The sequence below is a fragment of the Rousettus aegyptiacus genome, unplaced genomic scaffold, assembly GCF_014176215.1.
Source record: "Rousettus aegyptiacus isolate mRouAeg1 unplaced genomic scaffold, mRouAeg1.p scaffold_m13_p_3, whole genome shotgun sequence".
NCBI classification, from domain to species: Eukaryota; Metazoa; Chordata; class Mammalia; order Chiroptera; family Pteropodidae; genus Rousettus; species Rousettus aegyptiacus.
The window spans coordinates 44,616,301-44,630,190 of record NW_023416306.1 but is presented as its reverse complement, the minus strand read 5'-3'; the positions used below and the strand labels follow the sequence as shown (position 1 = coordinate 44,630,190).

The following is a 13,890-nucleotide window of genomic DNA, read 5'->3' as shown; positions in this document are numbered from 1 at the left end:
GATGGAGGAGAAGGAAATGATGATTTCTAGTCCCAGACTGCCCACTGCTTTCTCATTTAGTTATCAGAACTATGAGATTTGGTTATGGAGGAGTCTAGAAACTCTAAGGAGAATTTTATTCCTAATGAATAAGAAATTAGGTTACAATGATCTTTTTCAGCTTAGGCCCCAAGATCTGAGGGAACCAAACCAATTCAAGCTACTATAATAATGCACGTTAAGTGCAGATTGAATCATTAGGTGTGAGAGGAGCCATGGAAGGAGAAGGTTGAATTTGCTCCAGTCTTGGATGTTTCCCCTATTTATTTTGTTCCTCCAGATTCTGAAGACCCTTAGCCTGGGTTCTCAAACCCATATGCATATAAACACCAGGAAGATGAATGAAATGTGCTCAGTGGGCCTGGTATGAGATAATAACAGGCAACAGACACTTCACTTTAATGTCAGGAGGTGATAAGGAGTAGGAGGGATTATTGCAAAGCGGAGCTCACCTGCCACTACTCAGCCCCAGCTTGCTGTTGTCGTGTATTATGTATAAGTGGCCTCAGTGTTGCTGGACCTTCAGAATTTCACAAGAAGGTGAAAATCCAGCAATTAGAAAACATTCAGGGGCCTAATAAAATGCATTTGCAGGCTGTACCTGCCCTCAGTTTGACTGGGCCACAGTTGCGTAGTTTTCTGAGTTGCCAGCAGAAGATTGATCCCTTCCCTGTGTTATTTTCTCTTTCCAGGCCATTACATTTATGTGGACACCTCCTTTGCTAAACAGGGGGAGAAAGCTGTGCTGCTAAGTTCTGACTTACAGGCTGAGGAATGGAGCTGCCTCCGATTGGTCTACCAGATAACCACATCTTCCAGGTCTTCATCAGATCCCAGCCAGTTGAACCTCTACGTGAGATTTGAAGATGAAAGCTTTGATCGCTTGCTTTGGTCAGCTAAGGAACCTTCAGATAGCTGGCTCATAGCCAGCCTTGATTTGCAAAACAGTTCCAAGAAATTCAAGGCAGGTAGAATTTTGGAAGAAGGTATAAGGCTTACCTGTGGCTATTCTGAGATCTTCTAAAAACTTCTGCTATTGAAGTTAGTTAACTCCTGTGTTAGGATATGATATTTTATAAGAGCTGCATCAGAGAAAAATATTAGTAATGGAAATTAATATGTTAGTTATTCCTTAAAAGAGCTTCTTTCCAGATGTCTTTTCTATCTATTTAAATGGAACTTCGGTACAAATCTAAATGGGACTTAAACCAATCTCTTCAATGGAAATTTATTTTCTAATGGGCTTTAAGGGAGCATTCTCATTTCTTATAATTTTATTTTATCCTTCCAACTCGTGTGTGATACATGTTTATGTTATCTTCCTAATGGTTTGTTTGCTACAAATCTTAAACAAAACATTAACCATAATAAAAGGAAAAATGAAAAATACTTTTCTACTTTGAAAGAGGAAAGTTACTTAAAGGACATACTCTGATTCCTTTTCAAAGATTGACATTGTTCCACCGGAAGTTTTGGAAAAGGAAGGTGAAGTGTGTAAGATAAAGTTGGGTGTGCATTGGAGTAGGGAAGGAGGATGGATGGGATCTGGATTCACTTGGCCATAAAGTGTGATATATTCAGTGAGAGTATGTTATAGAGGATACGATGGAGGCTTCATGAAAATGTTCTCAATTCTTAACCCCCTTTTCAATTTCCTATCCCATCCCACTTCTTTAAAAATTTTCAAACCTCCCCTGCCCATGTCTGTTTGTAGTCCCTCTCCATCAGCCAGTAAGTAGGATGGATAGAGGAAAGCAACACTGAGGGTCCGAGTTCCCTGTTTCACAACATCTTCCCAAAAGTATATCATACTCTAAATCGACCAACGTGGCTACAGAGTATTGGGCTAAAACCACCTAAGCAAAAGCAGATACCATTAGGAACAAAACCAAATGTGAACCATTACAGTACTTGAAACGCCACATACGTTGTCATGGTTCTATTTGTTTGTGTAAAATTTTCAAATTTTTCAGCAATACAGAAACTACAGTTAGTTGATATATGGACTTCCTCCATCTCATGCAGAAATCTCCCACCACTATTCAAATCCTTCAAGGGACTTTTCCCCCCTGGAGCCTCTGCCCTGTGTTCATGCTCATTCTCAGAATGGATTTCCCCAGAGAAACAAGCTCTCCCCACCATCCACGGCCAGTTGGTGCTACCGCAAGCACTGGAGAAGGTGCTTGGAGTAACAGTGGAAGGCAGCTGACTCTGACCCTATATTGGACATCCTGCTCATCTCAAAGTTCTAAGAATATATGTGTACACACACACACACACACACACACATTCTTTTTATGAAGTCCATCATAAGACTGGTATCGAATAGCAATTAGCTGAGACAGACAATCTCATTTTGCCTTGAATTGCTGAATAGCTCCTCATAGCTAAAATACTGAAGCAAAGAAACATGATGTTTTGAAGTCTAACTCCCCTTTTCCCCATGTGTTTTGCAGATTTTAATAGAAGGTGTACTAGGACAGGGAAACACAGCCAGCATTGCACTCTTTGAAATCAAAATGACAACCGGCTACTGTATTGGTAAGTGGGTTTGAACGTGAATCTTTTTCTAAAATCTACTGTTGTCAGAGGGAATTGAATCAACACTAAAGGCAAAGTATTTCATAGAATGCACCACATTATGCATAATAGTTTAAATTCTTTGCTAGGTTCACTTGAATGGCGTGTTTTGTTTCTCTGTCTTTAGCATAAAAAGGCTCATTAGAGTTTGCCTGGACTGGCTGGATTAATGAAAGAAAAGTAGATGCAGCAATCTGAGTTGCTGCCTTAAGCTCAGCATATTCTAATAAAAATAATTTCCAGTTTGCTGTGAACTCAGCTTTTAGTAGCATTTTCGAGAAAAGCAGGCATCGTATTACCACCTCTCCACACTTTATTCCATCTTTCTCTTGCACGCCATTCCTCCTGTCTTTATATTCACAGTTGTCACTTAGATTCTATTTGAGCAGGGTTAGTTTGGTGCCTTGTATGTGCCAGCTTCTGAGAGGGTGAAGGAAGACATAGTCCGTGTCCTGTGGTCATTCACCGTTCATTTGTCTACTCCTTAAGCTATTTCTAAATATGATAAATATTGCTAGAGAAAGACAAGTCGTGCTGTAGAGGTATGGGGGAAGGAGGAAATCAGAGAGGACTGAATTCAGGAGATGCATTTGAACTAGTGTTTCAAGAAGAAACAGAATTTATTTAAGTAAAGGTGTAGAGTCGAAAGACTCCAGTGGGGAGAAAGTGCTCACACAAAGGCAAGAAACTGAGTAGGGCATTTGAAGTGAGAATCAGGACAGCTAAGGGAGTTTGTTAAGGAAGAGTCTGGATCCAGGTTGTGGAGCTTGGATTAATGAATTAAGTGGTTGGGAGGAGCTAAAAGTCAGTCAGCAGGGGAGGGGTCTGGCTTTTCAGATGATGGCTCTGGCTGCCACTTGGAAAATGCGTTAGAAACAAGGAAAATACATAAGATAGGAACACATAAGAGATAGGAAAATATGTAAGAGATAGGAGAACCCTTAGGGAGTGATTGTGACCTGACAGCGGGGACATACTGAGGGTCTAAAATTGGGGTTGGCGATGAAATAGGAAAAACGTGGTAGATTTGAGAGATTTTTCAGCACTGACTTTACTTGGAGGTTGAATGGCTGTGGAAGGGAAGAAAGAAGCAAAGCTGATTTTGAACACAAAAGAGTTTGCTAATTCCCAGAATCTCACTGTTTGGACCTTCCAGTGATCACATTAATGCGAGTGAAAAAAAAAAAGACTGAGAACGTGACTGTTTTCTGAAGAGTTGACAGCCAAGCTCCCTTCCTTGACCTTCTTGTAGCTACCATGTGGTGGCTGCATAGGTCTCAGACAACTGTCTGACTAGTCAGACACATCAGGTGGAGCAGCACCTGCTGGCTCATTCAGCTCACAGAGCTGCATAGCCTCTATTTTATCACCTGCACGCTGGGGATAAAATGCTTCCCTCATAGGATTACTGTGGGGACTGATGAAATCGTGGATATGAAAGTTATTCATATTATGTGGTGCTGGACGCTCAAGAAATGTTAATTTGCTTCCTTCAAGTCGCTTGATGACTTCCGGTTTGTTTAAAAACAAAGATGTGCCAATATTTTTATCTTGTTAAATTTATACTCACATTCTTACCTCTTCTTTCTTCTGTGCACTCTCTTTGCTACTCTCAGTTCCTTATTTTTAAAACGGGGTTAATAATAGTACCTACTTTATGGGGTTGTTTTGTGGATTAAATAAGTTAATTCATATAAAGCGCTTAGAATAGTACCTGACACATTAAAGGATATTTTGCTTTTTATTTTTACTCTGGAGCAGTCTTTGGCATTGAATGTTGAACATTGGTTAGCAGATGCTGCAATGGAAAAGTTACAAATGGAAATCTTAAAAATTTTCAATGCTTGCTAATGTAAAAACATATCAATAATTATCATCAGTCATGGTCCTGGGAGGAAAGTGAAAAAAGAGGGTGCATTAAACCTGAGTAATCTGAGGAAAATTTAGCAAGGTATTATGAAGGTGTGATTGGGTCAGGGAAACCAGAGAGTGATAGTACGGTGATCCAGGACTGCTAACAGTGATGATTCATGAGCTGCTACCATCTTTATATCTGAACGAGCAAGGGAAGAGGGTTACAAGAACCTGGGGGCAGTAACTGTGTGGTGGGAGCTGTGCCCTCAGTAGAGGGACAGAGCTGACCCATGGTGACCTGGCAGGGAGGATGCTGAAGGAATAGACACTCCAAATCTCATTCTTTTCCAACCTTCCTTTGGTCGAATCCAACAGATAACCAGAAGGCAGAGAAGCCCATTGATACAGTCTATACGGTCAACCTCTAGAGGACAGAGCAGGGTGAAAAAAGGGGGGTGAATCTAGAGGGGCTAATGGGAAATGGCCAGCACAGTCACAGTTCATATATTTAATTGATAATTATGGAGGACAGTGAAGGCGCTGGCTGGTGAGTTTTTTGTTCCCACTACAGCAGTCCGTCGACTGGGAACAATTTATCCCTGCAAGCACATCAATGCTACTAAAATAGGGTGGGGTGGGGGTGAGTCTCTTTATCTTCTATCTCTTCTCTACTGAGTAGATACAGAAGGACCCAGAGCCTAGGACATACCTTCTCTGACTATTCTGAGTTCTTGTTTATAAGAGAAGCAGAGGCTTTTAGCATTAGGAAACATGCCCCTTAGCTCTGCATGTTTTATCCACCATCAAGAGAGAAGCAGATGGAAGATTGGGCTACCAGGTGGAAGAAAAGGTGGAGGATAAAATTTCTGGAGTTAGAGCATAGCCCTAGACAGTGGTTTGAAACAGAGGTGGATGATAAAAATGTCTGGCTTTTACCAAGCACCAACACCTGGCATTGTGTTGGGAGCTGTCCACACTTATAATAACTCTATGAGGTGGGAACATTGACCTCATTTTGCATATGAAGAAACAGAGGCTAAGAGAGGTAATGAGTCACTCTCTGCACTCAAGATGGCTAATAAGTGAAAGGGCCACAATCCAGAAAGGCTATGATGAATTACAATCTCTGTTCACGACAGGATCTCTCTTCCTGACTAATGTCATGCCAGGGATCTGGTGCAAATGTTCCAGTGGGCAGAGAGAGTGAGAAACATATTTTAATATCTAAAAGCAGACTCTTCAGTAAATATGGTTATACCCAAGGGTGACTATGTTTCCATGAGATGTGTTTTTATCTCTCTTCTACCAGAATGTGACTTTGAAGAAAATCATCTCTGTGGCTTTGTGAACCGCTGGAACCCCAACGTGAACTGGTTTGTCGGAGGAGGAACTACTCGAAATTCCCACTCCATTCTCCCTCAGGATCACACCTTCAGGAATGAAATGGGTAAGCTGTGGAAAAATGGTAGCTATTTCTGCCATCTCTTCCTGCCCTCCTGCATTGGTCTAACTGTGGCTCTGTCAACAGAGAAGGGAGGAGAGAGGAGGATGAGTGAGAGACCAGGAGGCCTGGTGGAATTGTAGAGAAGCATAAGCTGTTAGATAAAGACAAATTGTAGACATAAGAGCTATAGCTAAGAGGAAAGCCACCCAGTTAAAGGCTTTTCTTCACCTGTGACCTGGTCTTGCTATTATCTCATTTCCATATTACGCTTTACTTTCTTATCTATTTGGCATTCAGGATTTCTTAATTCTAAAGATAAGGCTGGAATAATCCTAGGTCACTTTTCTCTAAAAGTAGATTGAAGGATGGAAACAAGTTCTTAAGAACATCCCAAGTGGCAGTAAGGTGAGCAGAGACCAAAGATTAATCCTGAATGTGGTGTGCAGCAGGGACCCCTAGTGGTCACGTGAGCTGGTTCTCAAGGGCAAGGTAGAACAAGAGAGCAAAAGAATGCCCCAGAAATGATTTCTTTAGGTAAGGCTAGGATCACTCACGTAAGGAATTAAGATTCGAAAACAAAATAAAACATTTCACGTCTTTGTTTTAAAAGTAAGGAAGGTTTAGCACTTTGGGAAATGGCAAAAGATTGGGGTTTCTATATATATATCCATATTTTGGCCCTAAAGACACACAGCCCGTCTCCACTTACAGCCATTGTAGGAACCACACTACAAATGAATGTTATGTGTAGAGTGAATGATAACCAGTCATGATAGATTAATACATGAATCTGCATGAGTATTTGAAAAGACAGTTAGGTTAACTCAAAACCGTAAAACATCGCCATTTCTTGAGATCTTTGTTTAAATGAATAAAGCAACTAACAGTCTTGGGGGTTCAAAAAAGAAAATCCAGATGACTCTTTCTTAATTTATGAGATTGTTTTTCTGCTATGTCTTTAAAATTTAGTTATGAAGAGTACAGAGAATCTTGAAAGACTGACACGTTAAAATTACCCTTGGTGTCATTATCACAGAGTTGCAACTTAAGTACGGGGAAGTGTTCAAGAACTTTTCCCAATCACTTAAAAATTAGTTCCAAGGTCAGATCCTCTGGGAAACCAATATCATGATTTATAGATTACTTGTTCAATGCATCATTTTTCATCCTCAGTGATGTGAGGACCAGCTGACTCCAGAGAACATGTATTTCTTGAGAGAGGCAACCAACCTACGGGCTAGTGTCAAATCATCCATTTGGCTCTGTTGTGTGAATGTAATCTACCCTTTGAAGAGGGTATCATCCCTAGTCCTTGCTCACTCTTATTTGTGATCACAGAATATTTTGACCATATTTGTGTCAACAGGGGATAGAGAAAGAGGACGAGGCTAGGAGTCATAAAGTTTGTGCTCCAGACCCAGTTACCAGAGTGCTGTATTACTTTGGGCATTATGACTTTTGTATTACCCTTAACTTCTCAGGGTCTCCATTGACCTGTTTGCAAATGAGGAGTTTGAGTTCCATGATCTCAAAGCTGTATTTAAGTTCTAATATTTTACTCTTCTTTCTTTACCTAATGCTGTTCATCAGAATCTCAGATTTATCGCTCATTGAGTTCTATTTCAAAATGAATACTTATAAGCACATTGAACTTAGCATTAGGGGGAAAAAAGGAAGTCTAAAGGGACTAAGGGGTTAGAAAAGAAGACTCATCTTTTTTAATAGCTTGACCAGAAGATTTTGAATATCTATATCAAGAGATAGACGCAATGATGTGGTCATCCCTGAGGAGCAACATGACTTGGTGGTAAGACATCATCGCCCCAGGCATAGGCACTTGCCTCTCTTCTCTCTGTTCCATCATCCCCTCTCCATTTTCCTCTTTTGTCTTCTCCCTTGGCTATTGTAAAACACCTCCCCAAGGCAGGCAGCTACCCACTAAAATCGCTTAGTTTCCTGATGTTAATACCAAGGCTGATTCTGGGCCTGAAGGGAAGAAATCTAGGGAGAGCTTTTATCTACCTTCCAGCAATCCACTGAATTATATAGTCAGTCCAGTAAGAACATGAATGCCAGAATGAGACTTCTTCATTCATCATTCACTCACTCATTCATTCATTCATTCCATTTATTCAATAAACACATAATAAGCACTTTTTATATTTCAGGCATTCTTGCATATCCTGGTGATACAAAAGTAGTCACTGACCTCAAAAAGATTGCAGGAAGCAACTTTTCTCAAGTGCGTTGCCTAGAATACCAGTTTTTCAGTATAATAATCATTATATGAGGGAAGAAGGGCTATATGTGGTCAGGTAAATTGGGGAACCCCTGCACTAAAGAAAGCTAAATGGACTTCTTTATTTCAGGACTTTTGAGTGCCTTTAATATAATTTTGTGTTAATATGTATTATGGCATTCTTCAAATTATTCAAATACGAGTCCTATGTAAACATGCGCAGTGATCCATGGCTAACATAGGTGCGAAATAAATTATATAGGACCATGAAAATGAAAGGCTACCTTGGATTTGGGGTTCAAGGGAGGCTTTCTAGAGGGAGTGAACTGGGATAGGGCTAGATAGATAAGGAGGAGGTAAGTGCAGCATATGCAAAGATGTATAGGCAGGAGAGTGGTCGGTTTATTAGATGGTTGGAGAATACTTGAGATGTCAAGATGTGTGATGATGTCAGAGTACCCCTAGATCCTGTTTATCATGAGCAGGATGACTGGATGCCTGCTTTCCAGTTGCTTCGTTCAACTCTCTTCTGCTATTTCACTCTAATTTCTCTTCAGATTTTGGACTGACATTTTACCCAGTCATTAGCCAAACAGCCCTCTCATTCCTATCTCTCTCTCTCTCTCTCTCTCTCACACACACACACACACACACACACACACACACACACACACACTCATTCACACTCCTCACACCTGGACTCCTTTGTAAGATGAGGCTAAAAAGGATGAGTTCTAAAGATTTTTAAATATTTTATTGGAAAAGCTCTCTGCCCATATGACTCAAAGGTTTGACCAGGATCACTCTTGGAAGAAAAAAAAAAAAACTCCAACGCTCTAAATAAGAGAGAGATTGCCTTTTTTATTATGTTTGCCTTCTACTGGGTATATTGATTTTCCCTGAGCTCTATCAATTCGGATGACAAAGTAAAGATTAAATAGTTCAGATGTCTGGCCTTGGCAGAAGATTTTGCTTTATATGAACTCATCTCATGTTCATTTGTATACTGGAAGCAGCTTATGCTTTGCTTTCAGGTAGAAAATTGGAGACGCAAACAGCAGGGGTGAAGGAAGCTGCATGCCTGCTCACAAACTTGAGCACTTCAGAGCGGACTCTTGCCTTTGTGCTGTAGAAAAGGGAGCAGTAAATGTAAACAGTAAATGTAATATCTGAATAATATGATGTAGACATGAATTTTTCTTCATTCTGTGCATTTTTAACAGCCCCCAACACAGTGAATCAGACTTTTCAAATAAGCACTGTGAGTCTAAATTCTAATCTAGTGATAAAAGTGGCTAAAATAATGCAGTAAGAATTGTGGTAGGACATCTTTGAAATACTGGAGGGGATGAAATATCGCCTTGCCTTTCTTTACTCAATTCTGATTCATAGTATATGGATGAATTTTTTTCTTTGTTAATATTTTATGAAGTGAAACAAAATCTTTAAGGAGGTAACCTACTGACAGTTCAGATCATTACTATTTTCTACCTGCCTTAGCAAAAAGCAGATAATTGCTGGAAAAATAATGAGGGAAATCCATTTCTTTGCTGAGATTTTCTATTTCAAACCTGCTTATTGTGCCACTCTAGAAGGAGCTGACCAAAGTTTCAAAACCTAAAATAAGGTCAGAATTATTTTATTCCAACAAAGACAATGAGATGGATAGATCATCCTTCCATAGCTCATGACACTCTATTCTCATTTTGATGCAGATTGAACTCAAGTGTTATCTTAACAGCACCTATTCATTCGCTCTGCATTGATCCATTTAGTTCATTGCCAGAACACTCAGGCAGGAGGCAGGTTTATTCATTTTCTTACTATTGCCTTTGTGCAAGCTCCTTTCCCTATTCTTGGATAACTTATCATAGCTTTCCAAACATTTGCAGGTATTAACTAACAGCCTTTTTTTCAAAGACTAAGTTCAGTCAAGTCAAAATTCTAATATCTCATCCAATTTTAATGTTCCCCCAACCAAAAAAAAATATATATATATATCGTAGAGTAGTAGCAAGAGCATTTGTGCTTTATTTCTTTATATTTCTTCCCTTTGCTCTTCTCCCACTCACTATGCTGCTTCTGGCTCCTCCAGGGTTGGGGGTGGCCTGATAAGGGTGGAACAGAAAGGGAAGGGGACAAAAGGTTTTATGTGACCAGTTCTATTGAATCTAGAGTTGAAGCCCTTCATACGCTAGAGGCCAAAAGCTGGCCATTTCTCTCACGCCAATGGGGAATCTCACTTCACTATTCCCAGACAGGGAGGATGTTCTCTCTGGCTGGCCATCTGTGAATCCCCTTTAGCATATATAAGCAATAGCATACCTGGCCAGCTTCTTTCTGTTGGAGTTACCACCCTGCATGCAGTCTTTTTGAGAAAAGACCTTCAGGGCACTTTAGCACAGCTACTATCTAAGTTGCCTGCTTAGACTAAGGGAAAACTCAAATCTTTGCCCCATCAAACTCTGGAAATATAGCTCACGAGCAAACAAAATCCTTTCTCTCCACTCTACCGTAAGAGGTCCCACACATAGCCATCTTGCCTTTAGATCTATGCATTCAAGAGTTAGACAACAGCCCCACAAACTTCATCAAGTTCTCTCAGTAACTCTTGACTACCCTCCCCTCAAGGCCCAAGGCAATTGCAGAACTTGGAATTTCTGCAAGTGCTGGTAAAGATGAGATTAGATGGAGTTGCCCTCCTCCACCCTCTCTGCAAGTGGTTCCCTTGAATCAGGGTAAGAATGGAAAGAGTTTCCTCCCCTTCCCTTGAGAGGTCAAAAGGAAATACATGGCAGGTCAGCTCCATGGCAACTCTCCTCAAAAAAACCCTGCCTCCGATCTCTGTGATCCTTCTCTGGCCTAGCCATAAATACGGGCTGAAAGGGAGAGATGGGCTAAAAGTGGTGGAGCTGGCTTAGGTGCCAGATCTGTTGCAATGTAGTAAATTCTACATCGATGGTCTGTACTGCTCTTTAGAAAATAGATACTTGTCACCCATTATTCTTGGCATTGAGATCTTAGCAGAGACTAAGAGAAGTCCCACTTCACATTCATTTACATTTATGTCATCCCTGAAAGCTGTATAAAAAGACTGGCGTCTGACTCTATTATAGTAAAATTCCCCCAAACCCATAGAACTAAAGGTTTATGAAGAAAACTGTCAGATTCATAGGCTGGGAACGTAGACATGAAAACTCACTGTCTTTGGGTGCTGTCTCCTCACAATGGCAGCAGACTAGTGGGTGTTTTTAGCTGGCATACATTTCTGCAGACCTAGTTTCCCTCTTACCGGGGAAACGGCTTGTCCAGACAACCGTGACATGGATTCAGGCGTCTCAAGTGGAGCACAAATGTGCCCAATGGGATGGAATCACAGCTGAGTCAGAGACGCCTTTAGCTTCGCAGCCAAGCCAACGGCAGTCTTTGTGGAATGCTGGTTAACCAGGCTGTTTGAAAATAAAGTTTCAGGAACTTCCCTCACAGTTATTTTCCTAATTCAAGAGAAAACGACGAACTACCAGGGACCTCTGGCTCCACATGAAAAACTGAGGGAATCCAGAGGGATGCTGCAAGAAAGGACGAAAGTCCTCTTGGAAGCAAGTGTCCTTTTGCCATCACTGCAGGCATGATTCCAGAGGGACCTGAGTTTTGGTTGGCATCACTGAGAGTTTTGATCTTTCAACAGAATTGGAAATTGTTTTTTCCCTAGAAACTACAGGCCTTTAGTATATAATCCAGAATTTAGTGTAAAATAGGGGAAAATAGACTGGTGCCCACTGAGTTCAGCAAAGCAGCACAGACTTTAGAGGAGTGATGACAAACTTCTCAATTTTTAATTTTATGGGGAGCCCATTGTGCCCTTCATAGGCTCTTCCATATCCAGTTAAAATTTTAATACTTTAAAATCTTCGTGGCTTATACGATCTGCAATGATTTGGTTAATTATAGGATTCTATTCACATAGGGTCCATCTATACCTAATTTCATCCTACTCAAACTTAAATGGAAGATAAAAATTGCCTCTCTCAGAAATCCTGGAGGCTCAAGAACACTGCACTAAATAGGAGGTTGGCCTCATTGAACTGGGTATTCTCATAATACCAGACACTAGATATAATTTCCTAAGAACTCCAGGCTACCTTCTTCATTCCCTTTGGAAAGGTGACAAAGCGGTACCTGTACCCACCCAACCATTTGCTTCTCTTTGTCAGAGCGGATTGTACCAATGACACACACTCACCCTGGGCAGGTGGTCATTCCTCCAGCATGACCTGCTGGGGCAGACACCTGGTGATTTCTGAATCATCCCCACCCCTTCAACCGAGATGATGAACTTATGATGAGCTACTTTTTGTTTTCCAGTGAAAAGCTTAGTCTTACTCAGATCGTCAGTAAATAGTATCCAACATTGGCAGCAAATGAATGATGGAAAGGAGAGGGGGGCATGTGGTCAGGCCTCGTGGTTCCATGTGGGACTTGTCAGCAGTCCTGTTCTCATTCCCAGAAGCCTCTCTGACTCACTTTGGGTAGGTCACATTATATTTGCTGGATTTTTAGGGGGTAGAAATGTGATTGTGGCTTACTTGGCCCAATGTCTTATGCATGAGTTGTTAATGAGGGACTTTAACCACAATTTCAGGGATTAAAATATTGTCCACACAGCAGGTGAGAAACTAGCCTTTAAACAAGACAGAATTCTGTCAACTGTGAGGAAAACGAATTTATAATGGAAGGGGGTGTGAGACATTCCTCTAAGTGTAGTTATCATGCCTTCTGGAAGTAGAATACATAATTTCAAGTGGATCTGTGAAGTTTCTCCCAGATTCACTGAGAGTCTCCTAGGGTCTTTTGAGGTGCTCCTTGCCCTGGGTAGAATAATTTCTTCTTCATGGCTGTGTCAGTTTGGGTCCTCCAAAAAGCAGACACTAAAATGAGATTAGGTGGGAAAGAGATTTTTGGGGGCGACTGGATATGAAAAATAAAGAGGAGAGAGCTGGAGTAGCTCAGCTAGGCCATCATATCCATCAGGCATAAAAGTCACAGTGCCCAGAAACCATGACATTTTTAGGAATTCGTGAGAATGTTTTTATTTCATTTATTTTAAAATCAAAAGAAAAAAAATAATTTAATAATAAGTAAAATAAGTCCAGCCTAGATTATACTCATCTTTAAGCCAATGCAGATATAAAACATAAATTTTAATATCATTTCATGGAGAAAGTGGCCCACGACAGTGAAAGTGCCTAGGTTCCACAAAAATCATAATGCAGCCTTGGGTGGGGAGAGCCTTCAGCACAGGGTGGAAGCCTGACGCCTGTGAAAGAGAAGGGCCAGGCTGATGGGAGGTTGCTGAAGAGCCCGGTCTCAGGCAGTCTGGCCCTGCTCTGGTACCCATGCTGTGCTTGGTCACCGGCTGAGAACAGCCCAGTGTGGCATGGCTTTGGCACGAACAGCTGGAGGCAGCACATTTACTTGAAGGAAAGGTCAGTAGCCCGCCTCCATGGCCCTCCCAGTGAGATATCAAGTGAACAAAGTATTATAGCTTCTCCATCCAGTTCCCCCAGCAGCATATCTTGGAAAGAGATTCAGTTTTATCCGTATGACATATTACCAAGGGCATTAAAAAAATTCCCCTCTGCCTTTGCCACTCACATGAGTTCTCGGTAAACAAAGGGGTGTTGCAGAGACTAGCTGCTCACTTACATTCACCATTAGCGCATTTAGAGGACAT

General features: G+C 41.1%; 1 protein-coding gene across 2 annotated transcripts in view; it reads left to right on the top strand.

Annotated features, from left to right (window-relative positions):
- MAMDC2 (MAM domain containing 2) overlaps positions 1-13,890 on the top strand; it is a 120,756-nt gene that overhangs the window by 55,464 nt on the left and 51,402 nt on the right. For both annotated transcript variants that reach the window (XR_001595703.2, XM_016135523.2), the window contains exons 3-5: positions 732-1,003; positions 2,496-2,580; positions 5,783-5,920. Coding sequence is in view for 1 of the 2 variants with exons in the window: in XM_016135523.2 (XP_015991009.2) it covers positions 732-1,003; positions 2,496-2,580; positions 5,783-5,920 (495 nt within the window). In the remaining variant the exon portion in view is untranslated. The remainder of the gene's footprint in view (positions 1-731; positions 1,004-2,495; positions 2,581-5,782; positions 5,921-13,890) is intronic.